Genomic DNA, 21,263 nt, shown 5'->3' on the forward strand with positions numbered 1-21,263 from the left:
GGCAGGACGACGACTTCCACGACCCCGGTCCCCTCCCTCTGCTGAGGTTTCTTTTCCTCTCGTCTCCACAGAGGCGGTTTGGACTTCTTTCATATTGGAAGAGGTTTGATCACAGAAATGTAGGTCAACGTAAGAAAGAACGTCTCAGGTTTGACTGAAAGATGAATCGCTTGTTTGACTTTGATAAAAAAAGTAAATAAAGGCTGAGTGGATTCATTCAGTCCTTGTGTCTCACGCCACCTAGTGGCAGCTGAGAGGATTTCACCTTGAACAGAGTCACTCCAGAGGCTTTTGTCGTAGGGAAGTGACCAGATTGGATAACTTCTGTATTTTTTTCCTTTAACAACAGAAAACGTATGTTCTTTTTGTAGGATTTTTTTTCATTTCTTTCTGTAATGTATGTGCAGGAATAAACTCAGTCAAGAATTGAAACAAAGTCCGAGCACGAGACCGTTTATAAAAATAAAAAGACTGATCATTGCCAAGTTCTGGGATGAAAGGCTGAATTAGAATGAGTGTACTCTAACACTATAAGTAGGACTATACACGGGTGTATGATTGTAGAGTTTTGTATCGGTGTGTGCATGTATAGTTTTTGAGGGTGCACTGTCTGGATGAATGTGTATGTGGCTGTGGCTGTAAAACTATAAAAATGTATTTAAAACATTGTATATATGATGACTAATTTCAAATTAAACAAAAAAGTACATTATTAAGAAATTACAGTGCCACTGTAATGACTTGTATACTCCTTTATTCTGGGCCTTTCATTACTAATGATGGACAAGTGCTTGAGTTAAACTTAAAAAAATATGAATTTGTTGGCATAAAATAATAGGTCTACAACTTACACGTTAAGTTCACCTTCGGCTGTTACACAACATGACGAAAGCCTTTTTCTCGACTTCCACTAAAAATCCTGCAGAAAACTTCTAAAAAAGCAAATTATTTATCGGATTAAAAGGAATGTTAAAAAGCTTTTTGCAGGTTTAAGACAGGATTTAACATCACAGAGAAGCTCTTAAACATCAGAATTCCCTCACATACTGAGACATTTCATTTTCACATACAATAACCTCTTCGGATCGCTCTCATTCTCAAGAGACTGAGAAGTAGACTCCTCCTCTTTAATCTCTCCTTTTATTCCAGATGTAGGTGACCAGCAGCCTCACCTGACAGAGAGGAACATGATGAAGTTAAGACGAGGAATCCTCAGTTTCACAAAACGTTTCCTTCATTCGAGTGCAGAAGAAAAAACAAAATCGTCTTTCTCTGCTAAAAGTGACACAAAGTTGGGATAAGAACTGAAGCTAGTGATGAAGACTCATGCCAGAAAACAGCATATAAATTAAGACTTTAGTGATCCAACATGAACCAACAACAACATTTAAAACAAACAAACAAACACAGAAAGACGTTTTCATCGTTCTTCTCTAAAAAACATAATACTGGAACGAATAACTTAAATGGATAAAGTTACATTAACATTTCATTCTTAAGCTATAGTTCAAGTGAATACTTAATGTTTTACACAGTGTGTAATCTGTTGTGCTTTTCACTGTTCTCTTAATGCACTCAAGTGTTGACATTCGGCTCAGATCCGTCTCCTGTTTAGTCGTCCTGACTGGGACTTCTTGGTTTAGTGCGACCGACAGTCACCAGCTCCTGTTTGCTCATTCCAGCTGCGACAAACAAACAAAAGTCCAATCTGTTGTTCCCGTCACAGACGGACAGACTGATGTGCAGGGGAAAGAAGAAGGAAGAGTCCCTCCTGAAGCTTTGCATCCTGTGCTCATCTCAAGTCCTGCACGATGTCCGTCTTTCCAAACCTGCACTTCTCCTTGATATTCTTTAAACAGCAGAGAACAGATTATCTGTCCACTTTCCTCAGATGACTTCATCTGGATCAGAAGTCCTCTGCAGATTAGAGCTGCTCTGCAGAGACACTCTCTGCTGATCCGAACACGAGCGGTTCCTCGCCCTCGTTAGCCGAGCTCCAGTCGTTCAGCCGGGAGCGGGATCCTCCTCACTTGGTGTGGCGACTCCTGGGCTGAGCTCCAGGACTGGAAGAGGAGCCAAAATGCCTCCCGTGGCTCCTCCAGCGCTGGCGCAGGACAAAGTCGTAGTTGGCGGAGGTGCACATGGCATAGAACACGTTGGCTTTGTCGGGTATCTGCAGCTCTGAGGCAGAAAGAGGGAGGAGGTGATGAAGTGGAGCCATTAAGCTTCATTAGATCTCTCTCTTTTTTTTTTTTGCCCGTTTCAACACTTGTGTGTCGCACTGGGTCATTTTCAGAAATGCCAACATTCAAAAATCCCTTTACGGACATTTAAAGGCTGTTAAAATTAAAAGGAAACAAGCTTATTTCTCGCTGAGAAAGACCATGGCCTGCAGCAGATTTGCATTTTAGTTCATAAAAGAAGAGATTGTTGACTCAAACAGCAACATTTAGCAGTAAATCGCTGGAAATAGTTGAATACTGGCTCATTCAGTGCTGTTATTCGTTTTAAAAGACACATCTTGCTGCGTTTTTCAACTAATGAGCTCCTTATATCAAAACAACTGACTTGGATGTGACTCATTAATGTGATTTTTTTGTCTCTCCTGTAGCTCTTTCCTGTCTTTCTGTATACTCTCTCTCCTCTTTCTGTATACTCTCTCTCCTCTTTCGGTACTCTCTCTCTCCTCTTTCCGTATTCTCTCTCCTCTCTTTCTTTGCTCTCCTGCAGGACCTCTCACTCGCTGCAAATTTGGGATCTTATGTTTGTATTTGCGGTCGCAGTGGTTAAGGCTCTTGCCTCACAGTCAGACGATCATGAGTTTCTGTGTGGAGTTTGCATGTTCTCCCCCTGTGTGTGTGTGTGTGTGTGTGTGTGTGTGTGTGTGTGGGTTTAATCCAGGTACTTCGTTTTTCTCCCACAGTCCAAAAACATGCATGTGATGTTAGTTGGTCACCCTAAATTGCCCCTAAGTGTGAATACCCGTGTGAATGTTTGCCCTGTGATGGATGGTGACCTGTCCAGGTGAATTCTGCCCTCGTGTATCATTAGCTGGGATCGGTTCCAGCGCCCTGCGACCCTGAACTGGGTTTAGCGGTATAGAAGATGGATGGATGTTTGCATTTGATGCTTTATGAATGTAAATAGATGTAGAAACTGATAATTACATGCAAACAAAAGGTAAAATAATGTATAACACAGCACACATTTTGCTTAATTCTACTTCTAAACTGGAATTACAGGATGCAAATAGAGTTTTATATTATTTCTCTATTGGAGTTTGAGGTAATCGAGTTCAAAATGCTAGAAAAACGACACCCATTAAAAATATTCAGAAAATAATCCATTAAGACTAAAAAATAAAGTTTTCAGATTTGATGGATTTGAGGTTTTGTTTGAATCATATCCAAATTTTTAATTTCTAATTAATGCCGCAACTGAACTTTTAAATTTACTACTCGATAGTTTGCTTCCTCTTTTATCTTCGGCCGCAAAAGAGGACATAAAAAAAAAAATTGTCTTATGACTCGTATGAATTGTCTTGCTTGCTTTTTGTTCATGGTGGTTATATTTTTCTGCACTTGATCATTGGGCTATGAGGAAAGCCCACAGAGCCTCTGGTGGTATGTGGAGGAGATTCTCACCTTTTTCGCTGTGGAGCTTTTGAAAGAGGCTGAAGTCGTGGCATTGGACCTCCTCCATGTTGTGTTTTTCAAGAGCTCTGCGGATGACCTGAGGCGTGTGGTCCTGGCTGGTCAGCTGTACGGGAAACACACACAAAGACAACCAAAGTGAAAAACGCTGCTTGAATTTAGTTGAACACCCGTTGATTTCACATTAATAAAAGAACAATTATATAAAGACAGAAAATCCAAATTAAACTTAATTCATTAACTTAATTCTGTATTGAGAGGCACATTTTTATTAAATAAAACTTTTCTGGATCACTTTTTCAACATAAAGAAACGACACAAAACGAAAGGGGGTTTTGTTTGGTTGATTGTTTAATCCATTCAAGAATGTATATGAGGAAATAATCTGGCTTTCCAATCCATGGTACATGACATGCAGAGGTCTGCTGTTCATCCCACAAATGCATGTTCCTTACCGAAAAAAAGGGAACTAATTATTTAGATTTTTTTTTTAATTTCTTTTCTCATTATTCCAACAAAACAAAACAAATCTTTCTCTCTTATTTTTTTTTTTTGAAAGGGCGCCTTGTGAATTTTGTCTCCTTAAATAAATACAATATACATTTGTAATCCATGGTTATTTTCTAGATGGTTTGGTTTGTTATCCATAGAAAATGAGAAAATGAGCCAAAACAGACTCACTGGAGACTCCAAAGGTGTGAGAATTCACTTCAGAAAGTTTTGAAAGGGCGAAATAATAAACCTAGTTAGTTTCAATAAAAGTATTAAATGCTTTTCTTCTTTTGTCCACTGAGTGGGAATAATTAATGCAAAAACACTTGAAACCCAGAAGTTAGCAGCGGATTGCAGAAAGACGCAAAAAATAGAAGCAAGTTCCTGTAAAGATGACATTTAATCCAAACTGTCTCCAGAGAGTTTGTGAAAATAAACAAGCAAAGGATTTTTTATTTTTGTTCTTTACAGGTTTTCAAATATAAAGAAAAGAAAATAGACTGCGAAATGAGATTCACTTTGAATTTGAGGATGTGCGCAGAATTTAGAGACTTGTTCATTCTGCAGTGTCAGCTTTCTCCTCTCTCTCTTCCGCTTTCTATTTTCAAGTTAAACTGACGACAAGCCGATTACAAAACTCACCAGGATGCTTTTGTAGACGTTTCCATTGCTGACACACTCCACGCTGACCCTGACGATGCACGAGTCAGCGACCTGCTTGTTGTAGACGGGCAGCGAGGCCTGCGGGGAGCAGCCGGACGACGGCAACGACGTGGAGTCCGGGCACAGCAGCAGGGAGGGGGAGCTGAGGTCCGGGTGCGAGGAGCTGCAGGAGGAGCTGGAGAGGCTCGGAGAGGACGACGACATGGAGCAGGAATCCTCGGCCACGTTGTGGAGGGAGCCCGAGAAAGACTGGGAGAGAGAGAGAGAGAGAGAGAGAGAGAGAGAGAGAGAGAGAGAGAGAGAGAGAGAGAGTATATGAATGCCTGGGCTCACCTGGCTTCCACATATGCGTGTGTGAGGAGATGTGCGGCGCTCCTACCTTGAGTTTGAGTCTGAGGAGGGAGGGCTGAGGAGCAGAGAGGTCCTCCATGTCTGAACTGCTGGAGCCGGAAGAAGAAACACTGATCTGATCAGCGTGGGTCTTTCTGGGAGTGCCGTCGTGGGACGTTAGCAACCTGGACGCACCATTTAGACGAGGCTCCTTTTCATTTGACAGTAACTCAAATCATTTTTTAATGTAAAATGGATAAAACTGGCAAAACAAAAGTCTCTGGATCAAACAAAATTTTGCAATTGAGAGGACGGGGATATATGAGTGAAGGTTTGAGGCTGAACAATGTCTTCCGTAACACCCAAACTGAACCCAGGGGTAATGCAGAGTCATTAATTAACCTGAACTGAGGGAGGAATTTGGAGAAAACACACATTCACACAGGGAGAACATGCATCGCTTTACAAAAAAAAAAACGGTTGAGTGGTCCAGTGGTTTTGCACTGCAGACTCACAGTTCGCAATATCGTGGTTCAATTCTGTGTCGCTGCATGTTCTCTCTGTGCAGGCCACTTCAAGGCACTTGAACTGAATAGGTAACATGGCTACAGGAGGTAAAAAGAGGAAAACAACTCAGACTTACGTGGCGAGTTTCTTGGTGAGCAGGCGGCTGCTCCAGTAGTTTGGAGAGTTGGGACAGGGGTCGACCGGCGGCTCCAGGTCACAGGAGAGGCCGTAGCTAACGGAAAACACAAAACAACTAAGACATGTCGGCCCGTGGAGGAGCTCATTTCCTCTTGGATGTGGTTTTGAAGTCGGCCTCACCTCTCCTGGTCTGTGAGCAGAGTGTGAGCCTGCAGCCAGTCGGTGATATGACGGTTGACTGGGAGGCTGTAGTGAGAACACGCAGCCTGAAGCTCCCGGATCTGAGAGAGAATCTCAAACTCCTGAAGAAGAAAATAGTAAAAGAAAGGTTGTTATAATATGTGTTGAATAGCTCTGTAATAAGTAATTCATTAAAGACACCACTAGGTGGCGACACCTACCCGCCTGCGCTTCTCAAAGTTGATGAGTCCACCCTGTGGCGGAAAGAGACAGCAGTGATGGTTACATAAGGTCATAACTCCACTGAGGTGCAGTGAATGTGAGCAGATGAAGGCCTCACCTCCACGGTGTCGGTCAGTGCCGTATCCAGCATGGTGAGCACGGTCAGGTAGGTTCCCAGGTACGGCACCACACCTCTACAGGAGCCCTGAGGGTCAAAATAAAGACAACATTAATAGTTTGGCCTCAGGATTGTTAACAATATACTTTACTTTTGACCGTTTGTGCAGTGGAAAACGCCTATACAATCACCTATATGTTGACTTGGTTAAAAGCAACTTGAGTCAGTAGATATGCATCGATGTTAAATTAAGAAGAAAAAAAAAACACGTCATCAGCATATTTTCAAGAGCTGCCTTTAAACACACATACATTTCTGCTTCACATGGGGTATAAAACCTCCTGCGTGCAGCCTCACCCTGACAAAGTAAACTGATGAACGGTGGGAAACTCTACACTCGTCTGGCTTTATCTCTGTAATGCAAGAGGAAACACTGACAGTCATGTGAGCTGTAAACGTCCCCGGTTAAAGAAAGAGAAGGATAAAACCAAGTTTATTTTTAGCCTTTCACATGCATGTGACTCTGAAGGAAATAGAGTTAATGATGCAGGGAAAATGAAACCTGCAGCTTATTTATTGCTTATTTGCATCCATATAGAAGAAGGAAAGCACCTTGTGGAATGATAAATTAGAATAAAATATTAATTATACAATGTACTTCTATATGCATGCGATCAGGCCTCATTTCAATATGTAGGTATAAGAAACGTGAAGCTGCTTAACCACAAATAATCGCTAATGTAAAAAGATTTGCGAGAAAAAGTTATTTCACCTTTTCTTTCATTCACTACCTCCAATATGTAGATAAATGCAATTCAACTCAAATATGTGTCCACGTTTCAATCGAGCCTGAATATTTTATAAAGCTCACTTAAACCTAATTTATAGTTTTAATTAATATTGTTGCTGTGATTTATAACTATCTTTTAACTATGTACAGTTATCTTAAGAACAGATATATCTGCATTTGAAACTGTCAATCATTCCATCCCAAACTGTATTGAACTTGTGTTTTATATCAAAAAATACAGTATAGAAGACGAACGTGAGCATCATGAGCAACTTTCAGAGGTCGGGGTAGTCCCGCCATCCTGCAGGAAGCAGCCACATCAACACAGCGAGAGCAGAAATTAACTCAGGTTGTGGGTGTTAATGTGAGATGACAACAGGCCTGTTATGTAACTGTTCTTTTCAGGGTTGAGCACCTCGTAGCAGGGCGCTGCTGGTGTGGGAGGGAGGGCGACTCGTGTGTGAAAGCACTTTAGGAAAGTAGTCAAACAACGTGAAGCCAACGCCTCAATACCCACTGATAAGAGCCAGTACTCGACTACCTACTTTTATTGGTATCAGCCAATAACGATGGGCTGCAACAGACTGATAAAAGCAGTAAACATTCATATCGGCTGTTTGTTTTTTTCCATAGCAACTCCTCAATAGAGTGAGCACTATGAATTAACCTCTCCTTATTGTCATCTCTTTTGACAATACATGTAATTAAGCATAAGAACATTGTGTGCTGGTCCAACCCTGCCAAGCCCCATGTGAATGACAAACAGGCTGCATGGCAGATGAGGTCACATCCCATTTTACTCTGTTCAAACATGCACAAAATTCCATTTTCTAAGTTACATTGGAGCTTTTTTTTATTCCCAAATATATTTTTTATGATTGTTCTGCATTCAGATACGGGCAAATACAACAGTATTGTGCATCATGGGTGGTTCAAACGATAACTAAAGTTCATTCTGCCAAATATGTAAGGCTCACTTTGGCTGAATTGACACACAAACAAGATTTTTCCAGGTATTTATGAAACATTTGTATTTTTGTGTTCAATTTAAAACTCTTTAAATTAAATTAAAGCTTACATTTCCACAACATAAACATTAATGAAAGAGTAGTGGAAGGTGCAATTCCTATAATAACATTGAAGCGTGTAACACCAGCTCGTGCAGCTTTTTATTGAGCTGTTTCCCTCATCAGTCCACAGGCTTTTCCAAAACAGGTGACGTTACCTCCTCCAGGATCTCTCTGCTGATCAGGACACAGTTCTCATCAGGAAAAGTCTCACACAGGTGCTCGAAGGTGGCCATGCTGTCCCTGGAAGGAAAACACACCACAACATTAAAAAACAACATCCATATTTTCATGGTATTCTGAGTGAAATGATCTTCTAGTGCAGCTTTATGAGCCGTGTTATTCTCATTTGACAAAGGTTGAACAGGTCCAGATCTGAAAGTGGGAAGTAAAGGCTGCAGACTGGTGTTTGTGTGGATTCAAAGTGTTCCTGACCTGCTGACGTCGGCCCAGGTCTTCTTGAGTCGATACACAGCATTGGACTGCAGGGCTGACAGGATGGCTCGCAGGGAGGAGAAGTTCTTCAGCTCTCTGCACTCCTGCACACACACACACACACACACACACACACACACACACACACACACACACACACACACACACACACACACGCACACACACACACACACACACAGTGAGTTTATGTTCCCCAAACAGAAGTCAGCTGATGGGAGGCTTGTTTTTGTATCCTGACCTGCGCAGTGGCGATCCACCTCTCAATGATGCGTGCTCGGTGGGCGGGGCTGGGGGAGCACTTGGGGGAGTTCGGGTCTGTGGACGGGTACAGGAAGGCAGAGGACGAGCCGGGTGTGGACGCAGGGGAGGAAGTGGAAGGGCTGGGCGAGGACGGGCAGAGGAGAGACGTGATGACACAGTTGGTGACGGTGTTGAACTGGGAGATGGTCGCGCGGACAGTCGGCGAAAGGTTCTGGTTTTCTTTCTTGTCGCGTTGGGACCAGACGCAGCCCATGCAGTGGAAGGGAACCACTTTAACAAAGAGTTCCTGATGGGAGAAAAACGATGAGAAGACGAGGCTCAAGCGTGAAAACGCAGAAGGTCACGAGTCTCTTGGAGGAAACCTACAGCGTCCAGTCTGGTGAGCTGCGTGGCGACGTCTCTCACAGAGAAGTCCACGAACGGCCTCATCTCTCCTCCGTCCTCCGGATCTCCGAGCTCCTGCTGCAGTGATTCATTACCGTTCTCTGACGCAGGCTGGCCGCCATCTGTCCAACACACCAACCAGAAATTATGTAAAAACACAACATTCAACAGAAAACGCTCTCTCACATGCTGTTTGTTAACTGAAAAACAACATGAACTGTTTTTAGGTGCCAACTAAGCAGCTTTGGTCCTTGTTCATATATTTACATTTATTAAAAAAGAAAAAAAATCGGAATCCAATTTTGAAATTGCTGGACATTTGTCTTCAGTTTCATCCAAGTCAAATAACTTCGAATGAAGAGAAGAAGCAAACTCCACAAACTCAAACCAAGCATTTTCTGGCATTAAGACTGTGAAACCACAGCGCAACCATGAATAGTGAAAAAACAGCATTGCCGAATTGCACCGAGTGTTAATAAATTAGACAAAGTCTCATTCAGCAGGCGGCTTGGACGTGTAGTGGTTAACACCGCTGACTCACAGTGACGAGAACGGTTCAAATCTGAGCTGGGGACTTTAAAAGTTTTTTAAAGTTTCTATACATAGGACCTTTCCAGAGAGGAAACATCACAAAGTGCTTTACAGTAATCGGATTAAAATTTACAAAAAAAACCAAAAAGAGACATAAAAATAGAAAAAAGCTAGACTCAAAACATCTTGCATCACTTTAAAAAAAAAAATCTATTTCAGATGACCATTCCAGCGTTTGAGAGCTACAACCTGAAGAGTTGTAGTAAAAGTGAAGCCGGTCCAGACGGCCAGCTGCTTGAAACTCTAAATCCTGCATCATCACAGAGCGGAACATGCGCAGCGGCCTCCTCTCACCTTGTTCCTGGAACTTCTTGAGCATCGCCTCGGCGGTCTGAGACAATCGTCTGAAGCAGAGGCGGCGCTGCAAGTGGACGCACAACAAGCGCAGCGTCGGATAATGAGGAGGCTCGTGGAAGTCCTCGCTGTGTTTGTTCAGCCACTGGCGGACCACCGGGAGCAGGGTGCTGGGGGAGGGATGAGGGGACATAAAGTGTTAATCATCCCGCCGAGATTCAGGAAGATGAGAACAACGTGTGACGCTACTGTACGTGTTGAGAAGGGATTTCACTTCACCTGCGACGACAGACGTCATTATCCAGGTTGGTGTTTGAGTCGTCTCTGTGTTGGAAGAAAGAGGAGTTGATATAGAAAACATCCTGGAAATGACAAAAGTCTCAAAGCTGAGCCTTCCTGACTGGTCATCCTGTGGAAATGTCCGACAACAGCGAGTCCTTGCCGAGACACTGTGGCCTTGCTGCGCTGCGACAAGTGTCAACAAACAAATGTCTCCCTCAGGGATTAACATTGTAAAAGATAAAGTGTGGAAAAAGAAAAGCTTAATTTAATAACTTTATACTGTCAAAGTCGAGATGTTTAAAGTGAATCGATCCCAACTAAAGACTAATAAAACACTGGTACACAATTCTTTGCAAAGTATTCCTACTGCTCTGATCGCTCCTGTTGTACAAACACTTCTTCATGTACTTTTTGTTTAGACACTCTTTTTATTTTCTAGTTTAATGTGGAAAAAAAGAAAGAAGCTCATTGTGCAGGGAAGAATGTTTTCTGATGTACAAACAGTATTACAACAACCGACAAACAAAAGCAAAGCTCCCCGAAACATTCTACAAGCAAAAACAAAATGGAGGCCCTGAGGATGACCTCTGACAAAGCTCACAGGAAACCTGTTGCCACCAGCAGCTCAGATATGAGGGCGGCTGTTTGACAAATAATATATCAACTCAGCTCCGCTCATGTCCAGTTTCACTCAGTTTGAGGCCCGAGTACCAAACTGAAGTCACTGCGTTTACAATACAGCAGCCGTCCTGGATTCCAGCCACTTTTAGGCATTTATTCATGCATTCAAAAGGCCAAAACCCAACCTACTCACGTCCGTGTCTCCTGGATGTGATTCACAGGTAGAATCGGGTAAATTAAGCTCATATGTTGGGTGTGGAGGCGTCATCATGACCACTTTCCAGATTGTTTTGTTTACTTTGCAGGGATTGCACCTGTCATTGAAACCCGCCTGTTTGTTCAGTGAGCAGCTGATGAGAGGGAGCGAACCCTCTTCCAGAGAGCGACTGATGCATCTGGCATGCTGTAAAACCCGATTTACGCACATTTACGTCTGTGTGCCGTCACGTAATGGTAAACAAATAATCCAAGTCCTCGTATCCATGTTTTGCTTCTGATAAGGACAGACATGGCTGGGGCCACACACTTTCACCGTCTGAAAGCAAGTTCGAGTTTTGTTTGAAAGTATGAAAAAAATTTTTTAGAAATGAAATGGCAACTATAGTTTTCCACTTCACAGGTGCTACAAGTTTGATTATATGACCCAAACAAACATATAAGAGCTTAATGACTATCGGAAAGTTCTCAAAAACTTCCAACGTTCCTCTGTTCTCACCTCTGGAACAGCAGCTCGAGGAGCGAGCTGGTGGAGGCGAAGGCCCTGTAGGTGGACAGGAACACGGGGACGAAGTCGGGCTCCTGGTGCTCGGGGTCCAGCAGGTGGCTGATCAGCCGCTCCAGCGTGGCGACCTTCAGCCTGCGCACCTTCACCGTGTGGTACTGGACGAAGCTGAAAGATGTCGGGGGCTCGGGCGAGTCCGGGCTCGGCAGGACGGGCTCCCTCCTGAGGGTGATGCCAAACACGGCGCCCTCCTCCTCCTCCTCGCCCCACTCCTGCACCGGGTCCTGCACAGGGGACGCTCAGGGTCATACACAATCCTTCACACACAGGAATATATACCAACAAGTCTGCAAATGAATTGAACAATAATGTTATTGATGATCGGAGGAAGCTGGAGTACTTAAAGAAACCCCACCAAAACACAGGAAGAACATGCAAACCACAAGGCCCAGAAGAACAACTGGAACCTTATTTATTTTGCGCGTTTGAAAATACAAATACTTAAAAACATTTTTTTATAAGATATTAAAAGGGAAAATATTTGCACGTGTTTACATGGATATTTAAGCAAAAGAATTGAGAACAGAATTCAAACTAAATATGGAGTCACGGCTAAACTGAATGAAATGACCCAATAAAAGGTGTGTAAAACTAAGTAACTGTATTATGAAACAAATAGAATCAAATTAATAAAGGTGAGTTTTTTTATATATATATAGATATATATTCATATATATATATAACAGTTTAACATCATGTCCCACGTTTAATGGTTCTAGAGAGAGACATAAGAATTTTTCTAAAACACAAGAGTAAACCTTAAAGAAGTATGAAATAAAGTATCAAAGAGTTGTGTCTACTACTTAGAGTAGCAGACACAACTCACCCCGAATGTGGTGAGTTTGTAAAAACATGTATAACACAACAGTTATAAAATAATTCCTTTTGGACATTTCACTGTATTCTGCGCCACAAGGTTTCATTAAAATTGGCTTTATGTCCAGATTGTAGTAATTTTCAGTCTTAATTGGTTAGTTTTGCGAATATATTAACATTTTGCATCACACATCCTCTTTACCACAACAACAAAAAACCCACTCAAGCTGAAATTGGACCGTATGAAGCCCCTGAACTAACATGTGTTTGACACCAATGTTATAAAGGCAGAGAGGTGAAACGTCTTCCAGACATCAAATAAGTCTTTTTCCCTCATGATGAAAATGTAGATCAAGGTAATTAACAACTAACCCTGATCTGAAAGGTGTCATTAATATAATCTTAATTAGTGATAATCTCCACAGCAGGAAGGAGGGCGCAGACAGTTTTCTAGACAATCTGGAAGTGAAGAGGTCAAACTGTGATTGGTGACATGCTGCCAGTGAGCCAGCATTTAAAATGTGAGACAGACGCTGGATGAGTGGACAAAGAAACATTCACACAGGACACAACAAAGCAAACTGTGACACAGCCTAACAGAATTTAACAGGGATTCTTTTCTCATTTTGTTCGATGAAAAAAACTGTGGATAACTTATTTATTTTAATGTGTACAAATATATCACAAAACCTATTAGAGCGTTACAGTACAATATTATTTTAAAGGTGTTTATGATTAAAAAGGTATCAGAGATTGAAACAGACAATTTGATATGTGGCCACAATTGTGCATCCACTAAAGGAACAAAGGTAAAAATTAGAACATTTGATCAAGCACAGTTTTTATTTTTTTTAAGATAAATGCTTAAATGAACTGTATTAGCTGGGAATTAAAAAGCAAGGCGCTGAACCAAATAAGTTCAGTCCAGAAAATCTCATTGAGATCACTTTTTGTAAATAACACAATGTGTTGTTGGAGAGTAAAACTCCATAGTGTAAAGGTTATCTTAAAAAGAGGTAAAGACGACGTAAGGATCTTTGGCAAAAGCGATCTGGTTTGAAATGAACGACTTGGTTCAGTTTTACATCACTTTGCAAGTGATTTGACTCTAATTATAATACGCATTATCAACTGTACAATACAATCTCTTATCTAAAAAGAGAACATTAAATATGACTATATGTGACTTATTGTATGTATATATTGAAAAGAGATGTCAATTTGCAGTTGTGCAACTATTTATATTTGTATAATGATATACTTAATACTTTATAATAAATTGACCACACCAACTTGGAAAAGGTGATGATATAGTGTAGCAACGGGAACAAATAATATTAATGAAACAGAAAACAATCTCAATTTAATAAAGCATATCTAACCCCGCATAAAAAAACACAGTTTATAGCTATAGTTACTTGCAACTCAAAAGCTAATAACTAATAAAAACGCAGAAAAGATGACAGAACTAATTACAGACTATCACCTCTAAAATACATGAAAGCTCTGGCCTTATAATACTGGGTGACACATCTCATTACAGACATACAATGAGGCTCCTGAACGCGCCATGTAATCACAGTATTATTTATCACATGTTGTAGCAACAGCAGCAAACTGTGTTTGTACCACATGACAGAAACCAGATGGGTTCATACACAAAGTACTCAACGTTATACACAAGACACTTTAAGTCCATCAGGGTGGACAGACCCAGAATTAAGTTATTTAATAAACACCAAAAAGTCAAAAAGTATTTTTGCTTACTAAAAAAAGGCAGGAAGGAGCGTTAAAATACATAATAATGATAATTTCTTTAACCTACCATTGATAAGTGCCATTTCCCCATGTTAATCCTCTTTGTAAACTCCAGTGAAGGCAAGACTTTAAGGATTCATCTTTTTCCTCTTACAGTTCACTTTGGTCTGAAGTTTGTCTGATACTTTCATTTTTAACGAGGAACGGAGCAGAAAAAGGAAGAAACTCTGTCCAGATGTCTGAGCTGTGTTCAGGCAGTCAGCGTGAGAAATGACTGTAGTCTACATAAAGGCAGGAAGAGGCGACTAGAGGGGCGGGGCTAATGAGCAGGTGTGGGCGTGGTTAAGACTCTCAGCCAATGGGGATGTAGGTCAACAAAAAAACCCCATCTCATATCTCTATTATAGCTTCATGATTTAGTATAAATGAATCCATATTGATAGAATTCAGATAAAATAAAGATCATCATAGTTTCTATGCTTAACTTTGATTTCAAAGAAATAGATTTCATGATTTTGTTTAGTCTGCAGGTGAAATAATCACATAAAGGAAGTGGTGCATGTTAAAAATATCTAAACAGAAGGATATGATATGGACGGGACAAATTATACTGTTAATACAGTCACAGCAAAGGTGGCTGGAAAAAATCCAAACAAACACACGAAAAAAAATTCTATGTTTTCCTTCTATAAATGCAGGGTTGTTTCGAAGCAGATATATAAACCTCTCTGCATGTCTCCCTCGACCACTGAACCTCTTTACATGCCGTGAATACCTTTAAAAGTAGCATTAGGCTTCCAGAGTTAAGGCATCAAGCTATTTTGACTAATGATAATCAAAATGAACATTAGGGAAACTATGTCGTTGACAGAAACTCAATGTCTGGATTGTGAGACAATTTAAATATGGGGGGGGGGGGGGGGAATAAAACTCCACCTGCTGTTGTTCAAGCTAACAAAATGGCAAATTTGGCACAGATGTATTTAGCTGGTGCCACCTATAGCTGTCGAGGTGATTTGGGGGATTTATTTTTCAATAACAACTTTATTTTTTACAATTGAATGTTTTATTATTGTTGTTGAGGAGGAAATATGTTGTTAGGGAAGTATAAAGCCCTTTATTGCTGGTTACATTAATAGGGTCATCGTCAGAGCTGTCTAAAGTTTGCAACAATAAAAAAAGTCATATAACCAGGAAACACCTCTGGCTTACAGCTCCCGTTCAATGCTTCAGACGTCTTTTATTCAGACTTAAGTTAGAACTTCATTTTTGCAAAAAAAAAAAAAAAACTAATACCTTTGAAGAAAGATTCTCATTTGTTTACTGAGAGTTAATTTTTCAATAAAGATGCATTTAACAGACAGAAATTAGTCTGTTGTCTTATAATAGTGTTGTGTCATCTAATATCAGTGTGAGCAAACAGATTGAGGTTTCATACTAATACTTATTTTGACAGCACAAGCGCAAAGTCCAGTTATGACCTCATTCACCGATACCTGAACCCTTTTCGTTCAGGTATCGGTAAGTGGAAAAAACTTCATCCTCAAATACTTTCAATACTTCAGTACTCCACAGAGGAAAACACACCAGCATGTCACACATTTCTAAACTCATGTTTCCCAAATGGGTCACAAACACAGTAACATCTAAGAGCTGAGATACTAACTGCACAACTATCGGCTTAAAATCTAAATAAATCCAGCCATTCAATCAATGGAAAGGATTTAAAACAAAACGGTCTAACATTAGCAGCAGGTATGAGACATAAACACATTACAAACACCGACAGCATGTTTGTGGTGTGTTAATATCCGTGCATAGTAGTTAATTACATGTATAGGTGCAACAACACAAACGTATTGTAATATTATTCCTTCTATAATATGACTCACATCGATGTTCAAATAACATTTTTATTCCTCTCCGTTTCCCTAAAAACAGAACAAACGACTTTCCACTTGTCCTTTAAGATGTCAAGAAGTGTTTGCCTTTCGCGTTTCTATGAAAAGCAGGTGTCACTTTTACAGGAAGGGATTAAATGCAAGAGGTTTAAAACTGAACCGGTGGACCGATAGCACGCCAATGTAAACACGTCATCAAAGAATCCGGTCAGGACAGTTTTTGCTTCTCGACAGCCTCTCGAGTTTGCCTTCCTGCCTCTGGGGTCAGAGGCGTGGCGCCACATACCACCACAAACAGGTCCGTCTGACACTCGGGGCCGAGGACTTCAAGGAAACCGAGAAAGCATGTCATCCATTTGGAAATACGCTGAGCAGCAGGGACGCCTTTGATGAGGCTTTCCTCACTCCACGCAGAAAAAGGCTTTTTTTGTTCATCTAATGAGTTTCTGCCTCTCCGAGTGGACAAACTAACTTGTTTCTCTCGTGTTTGCTGACGCTTTCCAGTATTTCCACAATAGGAACAAAAGGTGAATGGGCAGTGAGGGGGAAGACCTCAATTAGGTCCAATTAGGCAAATGAACGAGTGACGAGTTGACAGTCGCAAAGCATGTGAGAAAATGCAAAACTAACAAAGGTTTTCATGTTCAAAGACCCACATGATGTAAAGGCTTTTTTTTTTTTTTTTAAGCTGCTGGAAATAACCAGAAGTATGACATGGGACTCCCTGGAGTTTCTGCCACTTTGTAGTTTTTTCCTCACAGTCAGTAAACGGCTGCGGGCACTGATGACGTCGTGAAAGTGAGGAGAAAAAAAAAAAAAGTAACAATAGCAGAAGTTCCACAATGACAAAAATAGATGACAGCCGACACAGAAATAAGATCACACGGAAGCAGAACAACCAGCTCTAGTAATCCACAGACTGAAGGCTTCAATTGAACCCAGATAGAAGAATCAACTTTGTACATTAAACAATTAAAATGGACAGTTTTAAGATCGACGAACGTGTCAGAGGGACAGATCACAGTTGGTTTAAAAGTGAGAGAGATGAAGTTGGCATGGATTGTAAGTAGGAGAGATGATGACTGTGTAGGGGAACGATGGAAGCAGTGAGAGAGGAAGCACTGTATGAGGAAGGAGGAAACAGCAAACAGAGGGATTTGGAAGAAAATCTTCTGTTTTGGAAATGCCTAATGCCAACAAATACTGATTATCAGAAGATGTTTTCCACTTTGTCTCGAACAAAACAAAATGGGGAAACAGAGGATTCAAAGTTATTAGTTGAAGTAATAGAAAGGAAAGGCTAATATAAAAAATAAGCAGTTGATCATTAATGAAAGGTGAAGTATGATGGGTTTTTACATCTAATAATCACTACCAATTAAAACTAACTTCCTGTTTTACATGACCACAGTCTCATCTGATTGGTAAATTTAACATCACAGTCAAGTTCTCAAGCAGAAGAGAATTCCTTCTATTCAAACTTTTTCAGCTTTGTTTGGACAAGATATTCACGGTAAGACCTTTGAAACGCTCCAGAACTGTTTAGATGAAGCCAAATATCACTAAGAGACGCCAGCATCTCTGCGGACATTGATCGTCCCTCTTGTGTGTTTTTGTCCAAAACCCACCTCACACTGTCCGTCCGTGTCCAGCACCTGGAAGCTGCGGAGCCACACGCCGGGCTCCGTGTCCGTGTGGACGTCTGCACACTGGCTGGTCCTGAACCACAGCAGCTTCTTCATCCTGCCCACCCGTCTGCGGAGGCTGCGGGGTTCCCCTCCATCGCTGCTGCCTCCTCCTCCTCCTCCTCCTCCTCCACACACAGGAAGAATCGTCCTCATCTCCAGCTCCGAGTCGGTCACGCCACGGGCCCACGCGCCTCGTCAGATCTCTCCCACACCTGCTGCCTCATCCGTGTCTGGGAGGAGAGCGTGAAACCAGTCCGTGCCAACCAACCACAGTGATTCCACACGCAGTTTAACACCTTCGGTTATAAAACCTTGTTCCCTAAAAATGGGTGGTTGGGCACCGAAAATAGGGATTATTTGTCTTCAATGCAGATTAAGTCATAACTATAATGCACAGTGACATAATTGATGTTGATTTCATTCTTTCCAAAATGGAAAAGAGTCCATCTGTTCCCTAAGAACAAGATCTAGACCTATTTATTTTTTCCTTGAACTGATGGGATAGTATATAGAAAGAAAAGCATAAAATATCAATATTCTGTATGAATGTATAACGCATAAGTGCTCCATCTATAGCAAATCAATACATACAAGACCCGTGTTGAGCTTGACAGCCTCATCTCATTCCTCAGTTGAAGTCAACTGACTTGAAAATGAAAACACATTACTAGAAAAACTGAAGCCTGACATGAGGATGGAAACAAGATTGTCGAGAAATTCACATAAGGAAACAAAATTCACACGTCCTTTTGAAAAGAGATGTTAATCTGACAGTTTGCCCAAGTAAAATTTCTCTTAACCTTCTGCTAAAATGCCACTAAACTCAATGAAACTGACAGAAACCAAAGGAAATGTTCAGCCACTTACTGTAATGTTCCTTCTTTCGACTCGGTGTCTGTTGAATTGCGACGTCCATGTTCAGAGCTACACTGGTCCAACCTGAATATTCATGTAGAGATAGTGTGAAACTTGGAAGGAAGAGACTCTGGCATTTATCACTGAGGACCGATTGTTCCTTGTGTTGGTGGGTGGATGGATGATGCCCTGCGCATGTGTGTGTGTGTGTGTGTGTGTGTGTGTGTGTGTGTGTGTGTGTGTGTGTGTGTGTGTGTGTGTGTGTGTGTGTGTGTGTGTGTGTGTGTGTGTGTGTTGGAATTGTCTCCTCCTTGTTTGGCTGTGCTCTGCAATATATATAATTATGTCCCACTTTAACTGCGCTTCACAATTCTAATCATTCCAGTTCACTGCTCTGCTCATGACAATAAACCACAAAGAATCTGTCCTAGTTTTCACCTCAGCAACAGACCCAGACATTAAAGCCATTAAGCACAGGACACAAAATGCAGAAATTCAGAGGTGTAGCATCCTTTCCCTCTTCACACTGTCATGATTATACATGTTATCCACACTACTTTATTCAGGCATATAATAGAGGTCAGAGATGATATTCTGCAGATTAAAATAAGGAGTGCTTAGTGTTTCTCACCAGAAGGTAGATCACAGTGACAGGCAGCTGAATGCCCTGCCCACCAAGCTGTAGCATGCTCAGGTGGAGAAGAGTCTCTGCAGCAGGAAGTGCAGTACAGCCCTCTCTTCACTGATTGGTTCATCCAACAGGTTAAAAAAATAAAAACAATAAAAGAAAAACATCATGTGATCGTCAACATACCAGTGTGTCTTTGTTTCAATCAGACTTTATTTATAAGTTTGTGAGTCTTTAAACGTGACAAATGACCCCAGAGGAAATAGAACGACTCCAAAAAGTAATAATTTGAAGAGATTATAAAGGACCCGAAAGTTACTTTAGAAAGCGCTAAAAGTTGAGGAAAGGGTCACGAAATGAAACTTATAGTAATAAAATACAGAACTCTAAAGTAATAGAATGAGCAGAAAAGTGATAAAAGTTACCGACCAAAATTAACGTTAAGGTTATGAAAATGAACTCCAAAGTGATGAAATAAACCCTAAATCAAACACAAAAGTTGTCATCGGAAATGTAAAGTAATAAAAATGAATACAAAAGTGATAAATTGAACCGGAAATTAATCAAATCAAACCAAACATTAAAGAAATGAGCAAAAAATAGATCTGATATTGATAGAAATTTTACCCAAAAGCAATAAATATGAACCAAAATGTCATGAATATGAATACAAAAGTGATCCGACGAGCCTAGAATTGATTTGTGTAATATTTAAATTGGTTTAAATGATTCATTATCAGGCCACAAGGTGGCGCAGTGGTTCGTGCTCCCGCCTCACAGCAAAAAGGTCGTGGGTAATTTCAATATTTCACATTAGAAAAGGTTCAGGCTCTGTGAACACTTTGCATTAAGGAGTATGGTGATATTTCCATAAACACAAGAAAATCTTTTTATTAATTTATCACCAGACAGGAAAACTCATTTGTAAGCTGTTATATTGCTATATTGCTGCTATATTTACCTTTTTAGAAATAATTCCTGGGTTTTATACATCTGCCTTACTTCACATATACGAAATTCCAACTGCCTTTAAATTGTAGCTTATTTGGGGTGTAGTTCTACGTAATGTGGTGTTGTGTTATTAAAGTCGTTCACTCTGGCACACAGTCGTCATTCGCCTGTTATTAAAACACAATATTGGTGACGACGATGGAGCGTCCTCTCTCACGTCTCACTCCGTTCCTCGTGAGCCGCTGATCGACGTTTATCACCGGAACCGCATTTGGGTTAGCCGATGCTAACGATGCTAAGCTAAAGGTTCTGCTCGTCCACAGCCTGGGAAGGGAGGGACAGCGCGTCTCCCTCCACTCTCGGACTTGCGGATAGGTTTCGAGACTGTATTGCCTTATTGGCCCAACATTTCAGCTGATTGTCTTCCGACGGCCCCGGGAATGGCTGGGTGAGGCCTTCCACCAGTACATTACAGATCTCCAAAGCTTGGCTAGTCTCTGCAAATATGGCAACCTAGATGATGAGTTCATTCGGGATCAATTAGTCGAGCACACAGCTGATCACAAGTTACGTGAGAAACTGCTTATGGCACCGGACGACACACCTCTGTGCGACGCGGCAGAGATGGCTTTTCAGCTCCAGTCGGATGCTCCATTAGCATCGCGGCCAGCAACTATGGATCGCTGGCACAGACAGTGGCCCCAGCAGCTCAGCTTCCCCAGTGAAGGTTGTGGGACATCAGGACCAATCAGCATGCCGGCCCTGCTGGAACTGTGGCTGTTCCGCACACCTCACATGAACGGTCTGCCTATAGCCACAAGACAGAGACGCCATTG

General features: G+C 41.3%; 1 protein-coding gene across 7 annotated transcripts; it reads right to left on the reverse strand.

Annotated features, from left to right (window-relative positions):
• Positions 1–428: 428 nt before the first annotated feature.
• rgl3a (ral guanine nucleotide dissociation stimulator-like 3a) lies at positions 429–19,129 on the reverse strand. Of its 7 annotated transcripts, none has more exons than XM_080464059.1 (17): positions 18,861–19,129; positions 17,934–18,223; positions 11,765–12,054; positions 10,426–10,470; positions 10,147–10,316; positions 9,244–9,383; positions 8,855–9,163; positions 8,596–8,699; positions 8,319–8,403; positions 6,304–6,390; positions 6,185–6,217; positions 5,964–6,085; positions 5,782–5,877; positions 5,188–5,323; positions 4,788–5,057; positions 3,645–3,759; positions 429–2,181 (listed from the first exon to the last, which is right to left on the reverse strand). In XM_080464059.1, the coding sequence occupies exons 2-17, from the start codon at positions 18,144–18,146 to the stop codon at positions 2,027–2,029; spliced, it is 2,370 nt and encodes a 789-aa protein (XP_080320185.1). In that variant the 5' UTR covers positions 18,147–18,223; positions 18,861–19,129; the 3' UTR covers positions 429–2,026. The 7 variants fall into 7 exon arrangements, with proteins under 7 accessions (XP_080320185.1, XP_080320188.1, XP_080320187.1 ...); XM_080464062.1 differs by having other exon boundaries at positions 439–2,181; positions 5,188–5,245; positions 18,861–18,958; XM_080464061.1 differs by having other exon boundaries at positions 439–2,181; positions 5,188–5,248; positions 18,861–18,958.
• Positions 19,130–21,263: the final 2,134 nt, after the last annotated feature.

The sequence above is a fragment of the Lipophrys pholis genome, assembly GCF_963383615.2.
Source record: "Lipophrys pholis genome assembly, chromosome: 5".
NCBI classification, from domain to species: domain Eukaryota; kingdom Metazoa; phylum Chordata; class Actinopteri; order Blenniiformes; family Blenniidae; genus Lipophrys; species Lipophrys pholis.